General features: G+C 38.7%; 1 protein-coding gene across 1 annotated transcript; it reads left to right on the top strand.

The window, feature by feature from the left end:
• Nucleotides 1–227: 227 nt before the first annotated feature.
• On the top strand, nucleotides 228–17961 carry ACKR3 (atypical chemokine receptor 3). Its single transcript, XM_063430011.1, has 2 exons — nucleotides 228–305; nucleotides 15997–17961. The coding sequence occupies exon 2, from the start codon at nucleotides 16024–16026 to the stop codon at nucleotides 17131–17133; it is 1110 nt and encodes a 369-aa protein (XP_063286081.1). The 5' UTR covers nucleotides 228–305; nucleotides 15997–16023; the 3' UTR covers nucleotides 17134–17961.
• Nucleotides 17962–18236: the final 275 nt, after the last annotated feature.

Raw genomic sequence — 18236 nt, 5'->3', positions numbered from 1 at the left:
CCTCTTACTTGAAGAATGAGTGCAGAATAAACATGAACTTGACTTCTGTCAGTCCTCTATACAAGTTGTAACCTACCGTCAGACACACTTATTTGGTTTCCCCTATTATTGGGACCAGCTTGTGATGTGAGAGGACCAGATTCTGAGCTGGGAGCCCTCCTCCCATCCTATAGTCACACAGCAGCGCGCCCCCTGGCGGTGCATTGTTTCCTTGCTCTATATATACAGTGGAGTGGAGCTTCGTGCTCAGAGATAGTCGGGTCACAGGACATTGAGAAGTGAGAGATCCACAGTCCGGGCTCAGGGTAAGCGGCTCAATACTAATGCAGACCCAGATACTTAGCACCGCTATATAATGTGATCTATACAAGGCTGGCCCCCATAGGCTTTAATAACCACAACTACTAGTGTACTCCTGGCTGAACTTAATGGGGGTTGTCTCCCCTCGGCTGTCTGAGAGTGATCGCTGTGTAGCAAGGAGAGAGGGAGAGCAGAGGGTCATATTTCGGTGACACCGCCTAGATGGAAAGAGATCTAGGGATTTACCTCGGCGAGGGGTGAGAGACTACTTTAGGTAAGGGTCCTGGGGTGACTTGTGAGGGGTAACTAGGTGCTGGGGGTGACTCCTGTATGTGAGGGGTAACTAGGTGCTGGGGGTGACTCCTGTATGTGAGGGGTAACTAGGTGCTGGGGGTGACTCCTGTATGTGAGGGGTAACTAGGTGCTGGGGGTGACTCCTGTATGTGAGGGGTAACTAGGTGCTGGGGGTGACTCCTGTATGTGAGGGGTAACTAGGTGCTGGGGGTGACTCCTGTATGTGAGGGGTAACTAGGTGCTGGGGGTGACTCCTGTATGTGAGGGGTAACTAGGTGCTGGGGGTGACTCCTGTATGTGAGGGGTAACTAGGTGCTGGGGGTGACTCCTGTATGTGAGGGGTAAATAGGTGCTGGGGGTGACTCCTGTATGTGAGGGGTAACTAGGTGCTGGGGGTGACTCCTGTATGTGAGGGGTAAATAGGTGCTGGGGGTGACTCCTGTATGTGAGGGGTGACTTGGAGCTTGGGGAACTCCTGTAGGTGGGGGGTGGCTTGGAGCTTGGGAAACTCCTGTAGGTCAGGGGTGGCTGGGGAGCGTGTGACTCTTGTAGGGCTGTGACTGACAAATTGGGGATGGTTAGAAGTTTATGTCCGACTTCTTTAGGTGAGGGGTGGTTGGGGATGTTTGGAGGGGCTGTAGGTGAGGGTTCTTTGGGGGCTGTTGGCGAGGGATACATGGGGGGCTGCAGGTGAGGGATACTTTAAGGGGCTGTAGATGAAAAATACTTTAGGGGGCTGTTAGTGAGGGATACTTTGGGGGCTGTGAGTTACATCTTTAGGTGAGGGGTGATTGAGGAGATTGTGAGTAGTGGTCGGAGTGCTGTGAGTTCCTCTTTGAGGTGAGGGATCCCTGGGGGTCGGTTTGTGAGGGGTGGATGGGGATGCTGTAAATTAGTCCTTTAGATGAGGGCTGTTTTTGGGTTGTGTGTTATATCTGTAAGTGAGAGGTTGTTAGGGGGCTGTGGGTGACTCCTTTATGTGATGGGGCTGTAGGTGAGGGTGCAGATCGAGTGTTTATGGAGCTTGCTGAGATCTGTAACCATGTGAGTGCCAAGACTGTGTCAGGGGGCATTGTGTTTGGGAACATTTCCAGCACTCAGAGAGTTAAATGAAACGTGCGTGAAGGTGTATACATTGTTTCAGACAGCTAGCTCTCAATATGGGCTGTCACATGAATGGGATATGTGCAAATGATCTCTGATTTACTAACATAGCGAGCTCTATGGCAGAGCCGACCGATCTCTCTCTCTTGGTGCTGGATTTTATATACCACAAATTACTGTGCTTTGTGGTATGCATATGTATCTATATATCCCCTGTTGTCATAATGTACACGGCTGTCTTACAGTCTGTATAAACAGTGCTGTGTAGACTTTGTGTAGAGGTATGGCTAATCCGTGGCAGCTATGGCTCTGACATGATATACATGGCTATCTGACTGACCTGTCACTAGCATGTCTCTTGCATGATGTACCCACTCCCAGATATCTGTCTGACTTCCTATATAAAGTATACATATAGCTGTCTATTGTGTTATTTGTAGCACTGTCTCTTTCTATGTGTCTGTTTACACAGCTATGTCAGCCAAGCTGTGTGTACACACCTATCTCCCCAATTCTCCAGTCTCTGTATAGACAGCTATATCTACTATATCTGGCATTATGTACACAGCTATCATTGGTTTATTAGAGCTCCCTCCAACACATCTTGTTTGTGCATGTTGGTCACATCTCTCTCTAAACCTAACACCACTAAACTTTGTTCTGGAGAATGCAGTGGACTTGAAAGGGGACTGAATGTGTTCTAAAATGGAATTATGTATGCTAACAGTGAGAAATAAATAGGGCAAAGATTATTTTTGACTATATTCAGTTTGACTTTGTAAACCATGGATGATAAACTCCAGACACTTCAGTAGTTTTCTCTAGAATGTGAAATGTCTAAAATTAAAAATGAGTTTAAAATTTTGGGCCAAAATTGCTGAACTAAAAACGTAGGCGTAGGCCTAAAATCTGAAATGCAATCGGAATTTACATTTAATTCCAGTTTTAAATCACACTTTATTTAAAACCCCTATCTGTCACTCATGCCAGGTCACTGGTTGATTGACTGGCCTGTCTGATGTTTGTCACGCCGTTCTATTTTGTATTATTTATCCTGTAAAAATGATCAAATAATTTTGAAAGTTTTGCGTATTTGTTTATATATAGTTTGGAATGTCTGGATATTATCTGTTTGCTTGTACTGTATAAGTCTATCAATTGTATATGTGTTTTGCTTACTAAATGTTAAATTGTAAAATAAACCTAATTATTACTATTATCAAAAATACCAATGATGGGGAAAAAAAACATAATAGTTTTTTTTTGTTTCATACTTAAAATACCTCCCTAGCCTCGTGCTTATAATTTCAGTTTCAGTTTAGTATAATTAATTGAATATACCCTTAAAAAGTAATGTTTCCCATACGTATCATTACATGATTACAAGTGTTTACAGAATTATGTTAATATAGACTTCAGTCTAATGGTGTGTATACTGTACAGTTATTTTGATGGCACTTTGCATCCATTTACAAAGCAATTACCAACATTATGTTAAAATGACCCCTTATATGTGACTTCAGAGGCGTTATAAAAGTAATTTCTTATATTTAATACATAGAATGTCTACATAGATGCATTTGGTTGTTTGTAAAAAAAATATAATTAGATATAAATTTTTATACAACTAAGTGTGCATACTTTTAACATTTATGATATCCTTGATTTTGTCTTGTATTATGGCAAGGCCCTAAATATCCATATATACATACAGAATACTAAATATATATTTATAGGCCAAGAATGTTTAAGAATATCTCAGGAAACATCTCAGAATGTTTAAGAATATCTCAAGAAACCAGTTTTCAACCTTAGCATTGTTAACTATTTAAGGGTAAAAACCTCCTAGTTTTTCAATACATAAGTCAGTCTCGCACAATACTGCATACTGCCACATATAATTATTGTAGCACTTTCTAGAGTAAGCATTTACATATAACTTATTTTTAAAGGGAAATATCCACTTACAAATCAATTTGCATGCTGGGTGACCACATTTGTGTCACCTCAAGCCTTTGTATTATAATTTGTTTGATATGACTTTTATTCAAGGTCCCAGCACATATTGCACACACTGCAGGTACACTTAGAGGCCTAATTGTGTGATTTAACTATCATTGTGTACATGGACAAATTACTTGCCAAACAGCTGATAAGGGACACAAACCACAGGAAACACTGAAGGTTGACAGAAATTCAGAGCAAATAAGGGAGATTTTATCTCCAAAAATGTGATAACATTTTAACCTTGTGTCTTTTGGGAAAGTATGCTTAGTGTGTTAAGGGTTAAAAGAAGTCCTCTAGTGCAATTATAAATCTAAATATTTGCCCAGGTAATAGGGGGGGGAGGGTCTTTACTTTTTCTATACTGCAGGTATTTGCATAATTAAATGTCAGCTTTCCTTTCATTTGTGGCATTGATTACAGTGTCCTGCGGTTTTAGAATGGGGTTTGTGCAATGTTGGTTTTTGCTCTGTATGTTGCTAAGTAAATTGTTTTTTTTTAACTCTCTAATGTGGGGTATAGAAATCTTAACATGTGATCACATTTGTGTATACATCATGTGCATTACAATGTATTCAATGAGGCTATATTAAAATTTGTATACTCTATAAAAAAAAAAAAAAAGCACTTTCTGATTCCACAATACCTCATTAACACAGTTTATATAGATAGTGTAGTGAAAAAAATCCCTGGAGCTACAAACATGGAATCCTTGGGACCGCTCCTGTAATGATTGGACAAGGTTATTAACACTTCTCCTGCCAGAGGGCCCAATAACATTGTATCCGGAAAGGAATTCAAATGAGAAACCTTGAAGGAAGACTTCAGGACAAATGAGAGAAATAGGGAATAACAAGTGCAGAAGGGGAGAGGCCAAAAAAATGAAGATGAAATGAAAGGGAGGGAGAGAGTCAGCAGGGGAGATGGGAATAGAATAGCTGCTGAGTTTCACTGAGGTTAATAGATGGAATGGAGATCCCCAGGGAGCCTTATTACCCTAGTTTCGGGGAGGATCACTTCTAAAGGACATTTAATGACATTTTAGAAATCCATGCAAAGTGACAAGAGACTAAGAGAGAGAGAGAGCAGAGTTCCTTAGGAAATATACAAATATATAGATGATTAGATTTACCACAATGCTCAGCTCATTCAGTGTTACAAAACACTGCCTTTGCTTTGGCATTGTGAGAGCGCATGGCTGTGATCCTCAGTTAATTTGCCAGACCCGCATCTATTAGCAAACTACAACTCCTATCAGTGCTGTGTTGTGTTTTGGGCTGGCAGTAGTTCATGGGAGTTGCAGTTTGCAAATAGTTGGAGGCCCAGTACTGGTACAGCTTTGCTTTATGCAGAAGGTACAGAAGCATACGTTAAAGTTTTACAGTACAAATGAAATACATTGATTTTATTTGTACATGTGATACAAAGTGCCCTTATAAATACATCCTGCATTAACGTTTAGATCAACAGCAAAAACAGATGAGAAAGACTGAACTTGATGGACGAATTTCTCTTTTCAGCTATGTAGCTATATAGCTTTAATACAGCCTTGATCACACTAGATTCATGGTGACAAATACCGCATTTCTTCATATTTGTACATTTTGCTTTTTTTCTTTGTTTAGCAGAATTTTCATTTTGGATATTACAGGAACAACAAAATAGATTTCTAGCTAGTGACAAATCTTTCCTGTAAGGGGAGATTGAGCCTGTCTGAGAGCAAAAGTTACATTTCAACAAAACAAGAATTGTTCATGCTTTGTGTCGACAGCTTGTCCTAAGCTAGCTATTATCCATTGGCTCTGCTCCTATCATTCAATCCTTTCCTCGTCCCTTCCGCAACTGAAAATTATTTCCTGGTGGTCAACAAAGCAATCACTTAACTAAAGAGTCAGAGTGATGATAGTTTTGTCCTCTGGATCCGTAGGCAGTCAAGTTATGGGTGTACTATTTAAATTATAACATCTTCTCTGTTTAGCAAGAACATTACATAATTGAGGCAGATATTCCTTGCAGAGTAATGGATAGTTAATTGCACCTCAATAATTCATATTGATTGCTTTGTCTGGTTTTGCAGCTAAAAAAAAGACATTCTGTGCCGTACGTACTTTTATAACTTTTTTTTTTTAGTTTAGCCTATTAAGTATTGGACCAGTATAATTAGAAGACATTCTGTGAGTATAAGTTTATTCACACAAGGGAATTGGCAGGGTGTGTGCCTATTTGTTTTATTCAGCATAGTTAAACTTCAAAAAATCTATTGATTTGAAATCGTTTTAAATTCTGCTGTTTTGGCCTAAAAAAATACACAATACCCTTCCATTGTCTGTTCTCCACAATTACTGGTTTAGTGAATCTAATTCCATCTAAAAGGTCCCCACATCTCTCCAAAGTTATCAAGAGATGTTACAGTGTTTTTCAAACATCTGCTCAGGACCACCACCAGACCAAAATCATATAAAAACCTTATTTTTGCTCAGAAGGGCTGTATGTGCTTGAGTAGTGAATTCCAAACATTGCCACTAAGCAAATACCTTCCTGTACAGCTATAATTTCCGCACATTGACAGCACTATGTACAGCTCAAAAGATGAGAGAAAAATGCACTGATTAATAATAAGATCATCCCATAGGAACTGCCACAATTAATTGATTTCCATCTGGCATGATATTAAAGGGTCACTCCAAACACCTAAAGCACTCGCCTTATGTGTGAAGAGACTCCTTTTTTCATTTTAGAAAATATGCAATAGAAATGAGCACTTTAATGAATTATCCTTGTTACACCCCATGGTTGTCAATCAGACAACAGGTCTTGTTACTTCCTGGTTTGGTTAGCTCAGTGAAGCTAATCTCAAGAGGCAGCAATTGCCCATAGCACCTGCCTTGCAAAAACTTCTCATTGAGCTGCATTGGGCAGTCTGTGATTGGGCAGCCACAGAAAGTCTGGGCGGGGTTAGTAGGGGAGAGCTTGAAAGGCTGCAGACAAGAAATCTGCAATTTTTTACAAGCAATTTTTAAATATAACCCCAATGTAAAAATACATAATTGAATGTATGCATGTTTTCATTGATGGTATATTTTCTAAATAGTTATTTTCTTTTAGTATTTAAGCAGTGGAGTGTCCCTTTAATCCTACGTGCTGCAGAGCACAAATATTCTTGTATCTTTCAACATCATACAAATTCTATCTAGTGCTGTCTGACTGTATCTTCTCTGGATAGCAAATATATTTTACAAGCTGATCATCAGCTCTGTCCATGTATCTTTTGACAACATGTGGAATTCATAGTTTTGTAGCATATTTTCAAATTCTGACTGATTGCTTGGTCCTGAGTAGAAGTTTATAGAATATAGTGTCCTCACTCTTTTTCATTTAGCCTCCCTGATGCATCTGCCTTATGTCAATTCTTCTTAAACCAATTCTAAAGGAACTATATAATGGTCTTTGCATCATTTTTGGTAGTAGCATCATATATTATTGGAAAACTCGCTGTAGTGGGTATGGTGCCCCATCTCCATTGTAAAGAGACAACTCATTTTTAAATAGTTTGACTTCCAGAATGCTCGAAGTTCCTCATCAGGACCTTACATTAGCTCTCCTTAACTAAGCACTTCTTTAAAAGGGGAAGAAGAGGGGGGTGGGGAGAGGGGGGGGAGAAGCGACTTCAGTGCACTCCTGCAACCATAACCACTCTATGATTCTTGGAGTGTTGCTTTAATATCTCCCTTGGGACACAAAGCCTTGTTTGTTGGTGGTCCATTAGAACTGATATTTGCACATATGGGATGTTGTTACAAGCTGACCCCTTAAGATATGATCATTTAATTGCCACTAATCTATGTAGCAACACTCTAATTATGATAACTAACTGGTCGTAAATCCAGGCCTAGTGGCAATATTGACTTGTTAGAACTAAGTGACTGACACCCGTAATAGTGTTATCTAGCATCATCAGCCATTTATATGTCATGTATGTATATTATGTATATTATGTAGAGTTTCTTCTTATAAAAGTTACATACCTGTGATATCCCAATATACGTAAATCTGTTCATAATATGAAAATGATCTAGTCTTCATTTTGAAAAAAATAAACAAACACACAAACAAACAACCTTGTTACAGTAAAATGATATGGCTTTACAAATGTCAATAATTACATTCCTACATGGTTCTGTAAAAATAAGTTTAGAGTATAAAGGTGTCAACATTAGATATGGTGGGGTTTAGTGAATTTAAATGAAAATTGCAAAATTTAGGCTGAAGGTACTAACCTGGAAAATGTATTCATACTTATAATCATACCTTGGCTATTTTAGCTTAAAATTGGCAGCCGGGTATTCAGTACGTATTCAATTCCAATAGGACTGTTTCCTAAGCAGTTACCAAGAATTCACCAGGAGATTGTAAACTGTAGGCTAAAAAAGCAGAACAAAAACATTGCTTGCGAATTGTTCAAAATCGGCTGTTTTGTCCTGCCTTTTAGTGGTTTCTAAGGAATTTCAAGGATTAGTGAAAAACTCTGGGGTTTATTGAAAAATAGAAACAAATTGAAATTTGAATTACAAAACTCAAGCTAAAAGGCCTACAAATTAAACAACCTCGGCCACGTGTAACCACTTCCTTACAAAATGTGTCTACCTGGACGGCCAAATGTCTTTTGCTTTAAAGTTAGTCTCAAATAAAAAAAACAAACAAACAAAAGCGAAAAACAAATGCAGGGCTTAATGCTCCTGCACTGCTCCTCCTCTTCTTACTAAACAAATCTTGCCCTGTATTGACTGTGTTCAGCTTTCAGAGAGAATGTAGATGACCCCAACACTCTGTACAGTAGAGAACAGGAGAGCATTAAACTGGGATTGAGGCAAGGAGTACATTAATATACAGCATATAAATGTGCACCAGGTAAGCACTGCAATTTGCATCTGCACTTTAATGTTGACCATCGTATGTTGCATTATAGCCATATTCAGTTATTATAATTTACAGATAGTTTGGGAACCTACATTTCCAAACATAGATATTCAGGACTTATGTAAAGCAATCGAGTGGTCAGGATTGTTTACTAACCGGGGTATTTACGGTGTATTTGAAATTGTAAGCCAAAATAGTTTAGCTAGTAACATTATAGCTTAGCTAGATATTTTTTCCAGTTCAGCTATATTTGCCTAAAATGTGAAATGAATTATTCAGATCGTGATTATTTTCAATGCACTGAATAATCTTCACAAAATATTAGAAATATTTTGTAACGATTGGTAGACAAGGGGGGTTTCTGCTAATTATCATTATTTGTGATATATGCTTACAAAATTATTGCCTAAGTATATATTATTTTTAATGTGGCACACAACGCCTGCGTTTCCAATTTTAAATCGGTTTTATGCAATTTTGTTTTGATCCAACAAAACAAAACAAAAAAACAAAACAAAACAGGGTTTAAATAAATATATATTTATTTATTTTTTTAGGTGGTTAAGAGGACAGTACTTAGTGCCAATATGGTTAAAACATTCCCAGCCTGGAATTAAGTTTACCTCCTAAGTTATTCGCACTGTGGAACGATTTTAGCATATAATGGGAATTCAGATAACCCATTTAGGCTATTTTGTAAGATTAGGCAGTGATGGACACCTCTATAATGTATTTACCTGCTACTCCCCTCTGTGAGCAGGTCCCAGTGTCCTTTATACATTTAATGTTCAGGAAGAATCTAATCTGAATGGTACACTTTGGGAAGCTTTCAAGATGCTATCACCCTTAGTTAATCTGATTTGGATAAACCTGTTTAACTGGGCCACTTTTGAAGGTAATTTATACAATTTGACTGTTTCGTTCTATAGCTGTGAGAGCGGATTTTTTTTTTCAATGGAACATATCATAATCCTGAACTGTATTGTCCTTTTGTATTAGGGTTAGGTTACAGGAAGACATGATTGTTAAATTGCGTCTCAGAGTCATTTTAAAAACAGGTTCTCCTTTGAATCTTTTAAAAATATTTTTTGTTATTTAAAAAAGAACAAAACCTGATTACCCAATGTATTTGTTATTAGGCTAGTTGAGCTCGTTATAATAATGTAATTAACCCAGCCAGCGAATAAACACAATAGCTGAATTCTACTGCAGAAACAGGTAATCTGATGTCAGGTTCTCTGATTTTTTACAGTGAAACTCACCTTTTAAAGTGAAATTCGCACAGGTGACACATTTGAATACATTGTTAAACTTTGCAAAGAAAAAAAGTATTTTTCCTTAGCCATTAATGTCTGGTGTAAATGGGACGCCTGAAAAGAACAACAAAAGTTGACAAAGGGTGGAACTTTAGTCACGCTTCACTGCCGTTGTCAGTTTTGTCATCATTATTATTATTTAAAGCGCCAACAAATTCCGCAGCGCTGTCATTGGCCCGGGATTGAAGTACTTACCTCCATCCTGCACCATTTCATGACTTAGAAAATGAAAGATGACGGCGCATAGAAAGAGGGACTGGCAATCCGTAAGTTAGAGTAAGTTATGCCAGTCATGGTTCTGAAAATGGATGGTGATCGATGCATGGGGCTTTCAGCCGATGGATCCATTGAGTGATAGATATGCTTCAATTGAATAAGAGGGTTCAGCCAGTTTGTGGCTGAATGTAGTATAATTGGAGGAAGAATAGACGAAAACTTATTATTTTTACCTTGGTGAAGTTTATAAACGTCACATATACTTGCAGCTTTATTAGATAGCTACACACATATATTCTGCTAAATTGACTTACTAGTTTAAATATTTGCCAGATGGGAATTTGACATTTTATATTGACACATGTTTAAAAAAATACCTACTTAAAGGGACTCTCTTCCCTCAAGTAAACTTTATCTTAATTAAGTTATATTGAGGTAAGGAGTACCCGGGCATGCTTTTACCTAAAGAGGTTAAACTTTTTCTAAATGGTTTAAAAGTGAGGCCCATCTGCTCTGTTTCCTATGGCCTTGCAGCAGGTGTTCCTGTGCTTTTGCTTGGGTGGTGGTGATTGGCAGCTTTTAGCCAGTCGCTGTTGCCCAAACAGAAGCATTTAAAGGAGTGTTGGAATTGCATCATGGATCACAGAAAGCAGGGGAGATCGGTACCGGAGTTTCAAGTTTGGGTTAAATGGAACAAAAACTGCTTAACCCCTTAATAAATGTGATGTTTATAAACTTCATGAACGTAAAAATGATGGATGTGTGAACGTTTACTTCTTATCTTTCTCCACTGATAGCATAGGTAGTTATGGTCCTTGGGTTATCCCCATTACCATTTTCCCTTGGCATAGAATGATAAATCAGCATGCTGCTAGAATATAAATTAAAGGGACACTATAGTCACCAGAACCACTACAGCTTAATGTAATGGTTATGGTGTCTATAGCCTGTCACTGTAGCCCTTGTACTGTAAAAGCTGCCTTTTTAGAGAAAAGGCAGTATTTACATTGCTGCCTAGGAACACCTTTAGTGTCAGTCACTCAGACGGCCCCTAAAGTGCTACCTGTGTCAGTTCTGCAGTGTGCAGCACTGACTTTCATTGTCTCCAAGCCCTGCATGGAGACGCTTAAAGATATATTGATTCAGTGCATCTCTATGAGAAGATGCTGATTGGTGCAACGTGCTGCCGCGAATGCACAGTAGCTGGACTGGGTGAGATTGTCAAGTTTGATAATTTGAGCCATGGAGGCGGGGACAGCTGTGACAAGATCGGAACGGAGTGGGGAAAAGGTGAGTAAAATCACCTTTAATCTCTGGAGAGAGTGGAGCCAGTGACCTAATGCTGCATTCCAGTACTATAGTGTCAGTAATATGTTTGTACCCCTGACACTATAGTGCTCCTTTAATGTCAATGTATTGAGCACACTTTGTGCTGATTTATATAGCACTATACCATAGCATACTAGCTAAAAAACACTGCTCTAGAGCTCCGTCACCCTTTCTTATCTTTCACTGGTAATTAGAGAGGGGAATAATATTCCATTAGGAGAGCATGTATAGAAAATAATGTGACCTCAAAGTATTTGATTTCAACCTTTTTATGCCAATGAACAGGATTTAAAACAGTATTTCGTACTTTATATTATACTCCCGCCACAACTCACTGTGTTATATTGTAAATAATGGAGCTTCGAGCTACTGTAGTCTGGTTAGGGTGGAATGCAATGGGGGGAGTCACGCCATCCTTAGTCTCTTTGCACATCTCTTTGGCTAAGGGGAGGTCTGGCCTTTGTAACAAATGAGGATAATAAATAGAAAGGCACAAAATGCAGATAGAATGCTGCCTTTTTTCTGGTTGGGAGGGCTGTGTTAGCAGACACCTTTGACATTAAATTTACCCTGAGAAGCTGTAATGTTTGTCACTGTCTCCTTTTGTTGGCAGATTTATCAGCGGGATATAGATCCTTCTTTATGGAAGGTTGAGACTGGAATATTGGAGATGCAATATATGTGCAATAGACTAGAAAAGAGAAGTGATTTTTTTTTTATCCTGATACATATTTTTATATTGTGCTACAAATGGAGACACAAGTTTGTCATCTTTGCGAAAACACACACACACACACACCCTCCCCCCAAACAAAGAACATATTCTTCTATTGCATATTCAAAAACTAACTTCCATTGATCACATTTAATGTGGTACACTATAATTGCGTCTCCTACACTATTATTAATAATCTAAATTGACGTTTAAACATGACTAAGACTGTTTCTGCTCAGTTTCAAAGATGGCCAACATGATGTGACAGCCTTTACGGCTAGCAAAGCATCATGGGAGTTGTAGTTTTTTGTGTTTTTTTTTTTTTTTACCAGCTGGAGGTCTACCCATAGACTGTCCCTGCTATTCAATGTAGCAAGATAATGAGAATGATGCTATTAAAACATTGTATCCGGTAGCTTTTCCTCCTGCCTTTGATACCATAAAATGGTACACAGACAAGGATCTTTAATTATAAGTCACCTTTCATGTCCGTGATCCTATAAACAATTGGTTGTTTGTAGGGGGGCTCAGCTTCCTTTGTATATGGAAAGAAACATTGGTTCAGCAGATCCCCCCCACCTCCCTCCCTAATCTGAGACTGTTCCATCACACACACTTTCATGTCCTAATCCACTGGATACACAATGTGAGATTTGCTGAGGACCTGTGATTGGGATTAAAGACAGAGGATACAGTCAGAGATGCTGACCGTGTAGCAAACCTCTATTTATCCTAACATTACCAGAATATTTTTTTCCCCCTGCAGTTTGGGGTGCTTACTGCCAAAATATTTTTCACACTTTGAAAGTCTATAACAATATAACAACAGATCACATTCTAGTAACTGGTAGCATACATTCATTGCATTTATATTACTGATGTAACAGTAATTTATTATACAGAGGCATGTCCTGCACATTTCGTTTCTGTCCTAGCACGCCATGTGTTAGTTATTTCTCTGATGGTCTGCTTTTCTTTGTCAAAGGGGAAAATCAGTTAAAAAACTGTAATGCTTAAATTCAAGAGCAAGTCATATTGGAATGTGATCGTTTACACATAAGGCCTTCTGTAATATGTTATAATTTTATATATGGGCATTCGATGATGCATGTTTGAGCACATTCACAGCACTGTGAGCAGGTCTAGTTGGGTGGAAATAACATGAGCATGCACACTAGGCTGACATTTCACCTTTGCAAACCAAGTATTCAATCACAAGAAGAGCTTTTAGTGTGGGTAGTGTTGGGAGTCAAGCTTTATAAGTTGTTATGGTGGAGCACTGAGTCACCTAGTTTTGGGAGTCACACTAACCCATGACACAATAATTAACATAATCACTGTGATATTTATCACTGCTTCAGTTGTGCAATTCAGACGGTATGACCATATAATAACTCTGCAGATGTTTATTTTGATCGGTTTTCTAGTGCAAAGTTGAGACAGTCTCCAATGTCATCTGACTTTGGAGTTTAAAATAATATGCTATTGCTGATAAAAGTAATTTTGGCAGTTACACAGCTGCAGCAACCAGGGAATAAATTATTAATTTAAATACAAAAATGTACCTAGCAAAACTAAAGGGGTGCATCAAATGCTAGAAGAAACCAGGTCATGCTGAGTGACAGCTGGGTCACTTAAAAAGCCTTTAAACATCTAAGCTCAATAAGGACGTTAACCCCTTCCTACCAACATGTTGCTTTTTCTCACCCTCTTTCCTTCGCATTCCTCTTAACACTTGGTACGTGTGGTACATGTGTTTGTTATTATGGGGGATGGGGTTTGAGCTTATGCAAGTGTGGCTTGAGGTCATCTAGGCATCAAAGGGCACACGTAAAAAGAAAAGCAGATCTGGGTTTTTAAACTGATTTCCTGTTACCGTTTGAGTCCAGATTGAAATAGCCTATGGATTGTAAAGTTTTAGAACTCTGCTCACTCACAGCGTAATGCCCCGTGTAGATGAAATGTTAGAAATACAGCCCAACATTAATCCACCTATCTGATGGGCCTTGTAACCATTGTGGCTCATGGTGAAGGCCGCCTGCTTTTGGCACTTGACCGCAAACTACTGTATATTCAGATATACATTTATTGGTGGTTATGGCAGACACTGATATAAAAACAGCTCCGTGTTGCTGCCTTATTTCTATAGCAGGGTTAGAAAATCTGTATGTGGTTGTGTAGCATATAATCTGTAGATTCTCCGTGTCAGTGTTTTGAGTGCCAAACTCCAGGTCAGTGTGAGCATGGTTCCAGTCAGCAGGGGCAGCTATAAATTCCTTTTGTTGAGAGGAGGTGGAGATGCTGTGGTTTTCACATTGGGTTGTTCTTTGATGTCAGTCAGAGGTGAGCGAGCAAAGAAGAGACATCAGTTTGTAGTCTGTATATGTGAGTATATATTAAAGGCTACCTTCTTTCTGGTTTTCTATTTCTTCCCGACTCAGCCCTTACTGGCTCAGTGTAGTCATGGTGGTGGTATGGCCACATCACAGTAGTCTCTACCATATATTTATTAAAAAGCAAATTTGGGAAATATTCACTTGAAAATTATCTGCAAGTTGGGTTGCTGAATCGGATCACCATTGAAATGCATAGGAACTCCTAAAGCCTTTTATGAATAGTATAGATGATCATCTTACACACATGTATATAAAATATTTCATTTTTTTTTTTTTTTTTTTTAATTACGACTGCTAGTTGATATGTTATGGAATCCTGCTGTCTGTCAGCTGGTATGGAATAGCTCCTCTCATACTCCTAAGACATGCGAAGAAAAGGTATATTTAAAGAGAGGGTGATGAGAGTCAACTTCAAAATGGCTGGGGGTGATGAATGTTTAATTCTCACCACAACTGGAATGCTACAGCTTGTTTAACCTGTATGCAGACAGTCTAGTGTGTTGCCAGGTTACAACTGCACACATACATTCTATGTGATAGAGCTGTCAATAATTCTATTTATACTGGATCATGTATTAGTTATGACTCCCATCATCGTATCCACGCCTTTGTCTGTGCTCGTACGTCTGTTTTTTCCTCAGTTGTTTACCCATTCTTTTTGTTCCGTTCTAAAACCACGCAGTTTCATTGTGCTTCTTCTGTTTGTGTAGTCATCTTTTTTTACATGTTTAGCATGTCTGTTCTTGAAGTTGTGTTTTTCTTGGTTGAAAGTCTTTACCCTTGGTTCTCCATTTGTAGGAATAAAACAAAGACGGTCTCAGTCTAGGCTTTTTAAAAGTTGAAGAAGTTCTACTGGTGAAATATTTTGCTAGTGAAAAGCTGATAATCTACTATTAATGCTAATGTCCAGGTTTTTTTTTTTAAAGACCTTTCTCTACTAACAAACCAGTACTAAAAGGTACACTCCAAGTGCTATAACTGCCTTTACTTTTTGCTCAAGTTATGCTTCAAGGAGCTTCCTTTTCATTTTCATGTTATACATTTTAGCTGCAGTAATACGCAAATATTGCTGCTGCTATAAACCCCTTACTTTGTGATATCACAGTTTCCCCTTGGGTGTACAATTCCCAGTTGTTTGGCAGGGGTTCAATTCAGCCCATTCCTGGTCAATGCAGATGCTGAAGATTTGCAGCAAATTTGTAATATTCAGATTTAAGTACCTATTTTTTTTCTCAAGATGTTTTTCTTCAAGATGTTTTTATTTTTCAGGATACTTGTCTACAAATGAAATGGTTTATGTAAAAATGTGGTCCACACATACTCTACATAGCCATTTTTAAATGTATTGCCGTAAATCTGATTTATAATTGTTACCTGTTCTAACAGTGTCTTTTGTTTTCTTCAGGTTGGTGGTTACTGAATTGTCACAAAAATGAGTGTAGCCGACTTTGATGCTGCCATGGACTACATTGAAGGTGCAAACTCCAGTGACCTCAACTTGAGCTGCTCAGGTGGTGACTGTTTCATCGTGGAGTCTTTATCATGCACTAGCACGTTGAACAAGAGTGCTCTGCTCTATAGCCTGTCCATTGTCTACATATTTATATTTGTAATGGGTCTCATTGCTAATTCAGTAGTCATTTGGCTCAACCTCCGGGCAAAGTCCACTGGGTATGAGACTCACTTATATATTTTTAACTTGGCTGTGGCTGATCTGTTTGTTCTCCTCACCTTGCCTGTCTGGGTGGTGTCCTTAGTTCAACATAATCAGTGGCCAATGGGGGAGATGACTTGCAAAATCACCCACCTGATTTTCTCCATCAACCTGTACAGTAGCATATTCTTTCTCATGTGCATGAGTATTGACCGCTACTTTTCAGTATCACTACGTGGAAACGCAGGTCAGCGTAGAAGAAAGATCATACGCCGATTGGTCTGTGTCCTTGTGTGGCTGGTGGCATTTGCAGTGTCATTCCCTGATACATACTACTTAAAGACTGTAACTTCTCCAGTTAACAATGAAACATATTGTCGATCTATATACCCAGAAGATTACTTAAAGGAATGGGTCCTGGGAATGGAGGTTCTGTCCATTATAGTGGGATTTATTATTCCATTCCCAATTATTACAGTCTTCTACTGTCTCCTGGCATGGACTCTATCTTCTTCCTCATCTGCTGGAGATCAAGAGCGCAGAATCAGTGGGAGGCTCATAGTCTCTTATGTAGTGGTCTTCATGGTATGTTGGCTACCCTACCACATCATGGTCATGTTGGATGTCTTGGTTTTTGTACATCTGATCCCATTCAACTGCCAGCTAGATAATTTCCTTTATGCTGCCCTTCATATCACCCAATGTTACTCCCTTCTCCACTGCTGTATCAATCCGATCCTCTACAGCTTCATCCACCGGAACTACCGCTATGAGATCATGAAGGCCTTCATCTTCCGTTATTCATCAAAGACTGGACTTACAAAGCTTATTGACTCTTCTAAAGTATCAGAGGCAGAATATTCAGCTGTGGAGCAAACACCAAAATGAAGTATTTTATAAGACTACACTGGCTGCTTTTACTGTTCCCCTACAGTACTTATTGGGGTGCATGGGACCAAATGTAATTAATGTTTCTGCCCTTGCTGGTAGATGAGAAAACGGGGTCCCGTGGCCGTGCCAAATCTGCTCATAGAGGTGTCAATTTACCATGTTATGCTTGACATGAAGGACCTTAACCAAAAATCTTTCAAAATAATTATTTGCACCAGAAATTCTGTTCTGTTGTTAAACACTTATCACTATAATATACTTATCATTGAGAGCAATATTATTATATTGTAAAGAGCACTGATACTGGGGCCGTAATGCCCCCTTTTGCGTTGACTGGGCAGCTACAAGTTAACTCTGTTTTTAGCCATATAATGGTAAAAAGTCAGCAGCGCTTGGACTACTTTCACAGTCGACGTTGCACAATATTGTAAATAGAGACATTACAGCTCAACACTCAGACTTGGCAGCGTCCCAGAGTATTAAGTCACACATCCCAATAGGCAATACCCAGCCTACAAATGCTGACAGCCACTGCCTTTGTATTATATGTATTATAAAACACCTTCTCTAAAGCCCTTATATAAATATATATATTTTTCTATAGCTTATTGTATTTAAAAAAAACATTTTTTTTTAAACTGGCCGTACTTTGTATTTGAAATTCCAATAGACATTTTATATATCTGCATATATGTAATATCTATATTTTTGAAGTTGTAATGTTATGTGAACATTGGAATTGCTTCTTGTTTTATATGTTCCTTTGATGGTTTGATGAACAATCCAAAGCTCTTCTAAGCCATTAAAGTTTTATACAAGCTTAAATTGGTGTGTTCCTTTCTGGCATTCGTAGCTTTTTTGAAATAGAACCGAAAGAATGAATGGGATTGTACCTCCTGCCACGTTCCGTCTCCAAGTGATAGCAAGTGAAGTGATGGGAGTTATGCTTTAGCATAACCAAGGGGTCCGATATTTACTAGTCCTGCTTTTAAAGGGCACCTCACCAGTAGAGTAGAGATAAAGTGACCATCGGAGAAAGAGGAAAAGCTGAGAAACGGAACATGTGAAATCAAAGGAAAGGGACAAAGACTATCCTGTGA

Source organism: Pelobates fuscus, chromosome 8 (genome assembly GCF_036172605.1).
Source record: "Pelobates fuscus isolate aPelFus1 chromosome 8, aPelFus1.pri, whole genome shotgun sequence".
In the NCBI taxonomy this organism is placed as follows: Eukaryota; Metazoa; Chordata; class Amphibia; order Anura; family Pelobatidae; genus Pelobates; species Pelobates fuscus.
Note: the sequence above shows the minus strand (reverse complement) of the source record. Positions and strands in the feature narration are given on the sequence as shown.

Bases quoted from the DNA above. Each gene is read 5' to 3' on its own strand.
- ACKR3 (XM_063430011.1), top strand. From the start codon at position 16,024: ATGAGTGTAGCCGACTTTGATGCTGCCATGGACTACATTGAAGGTGCA.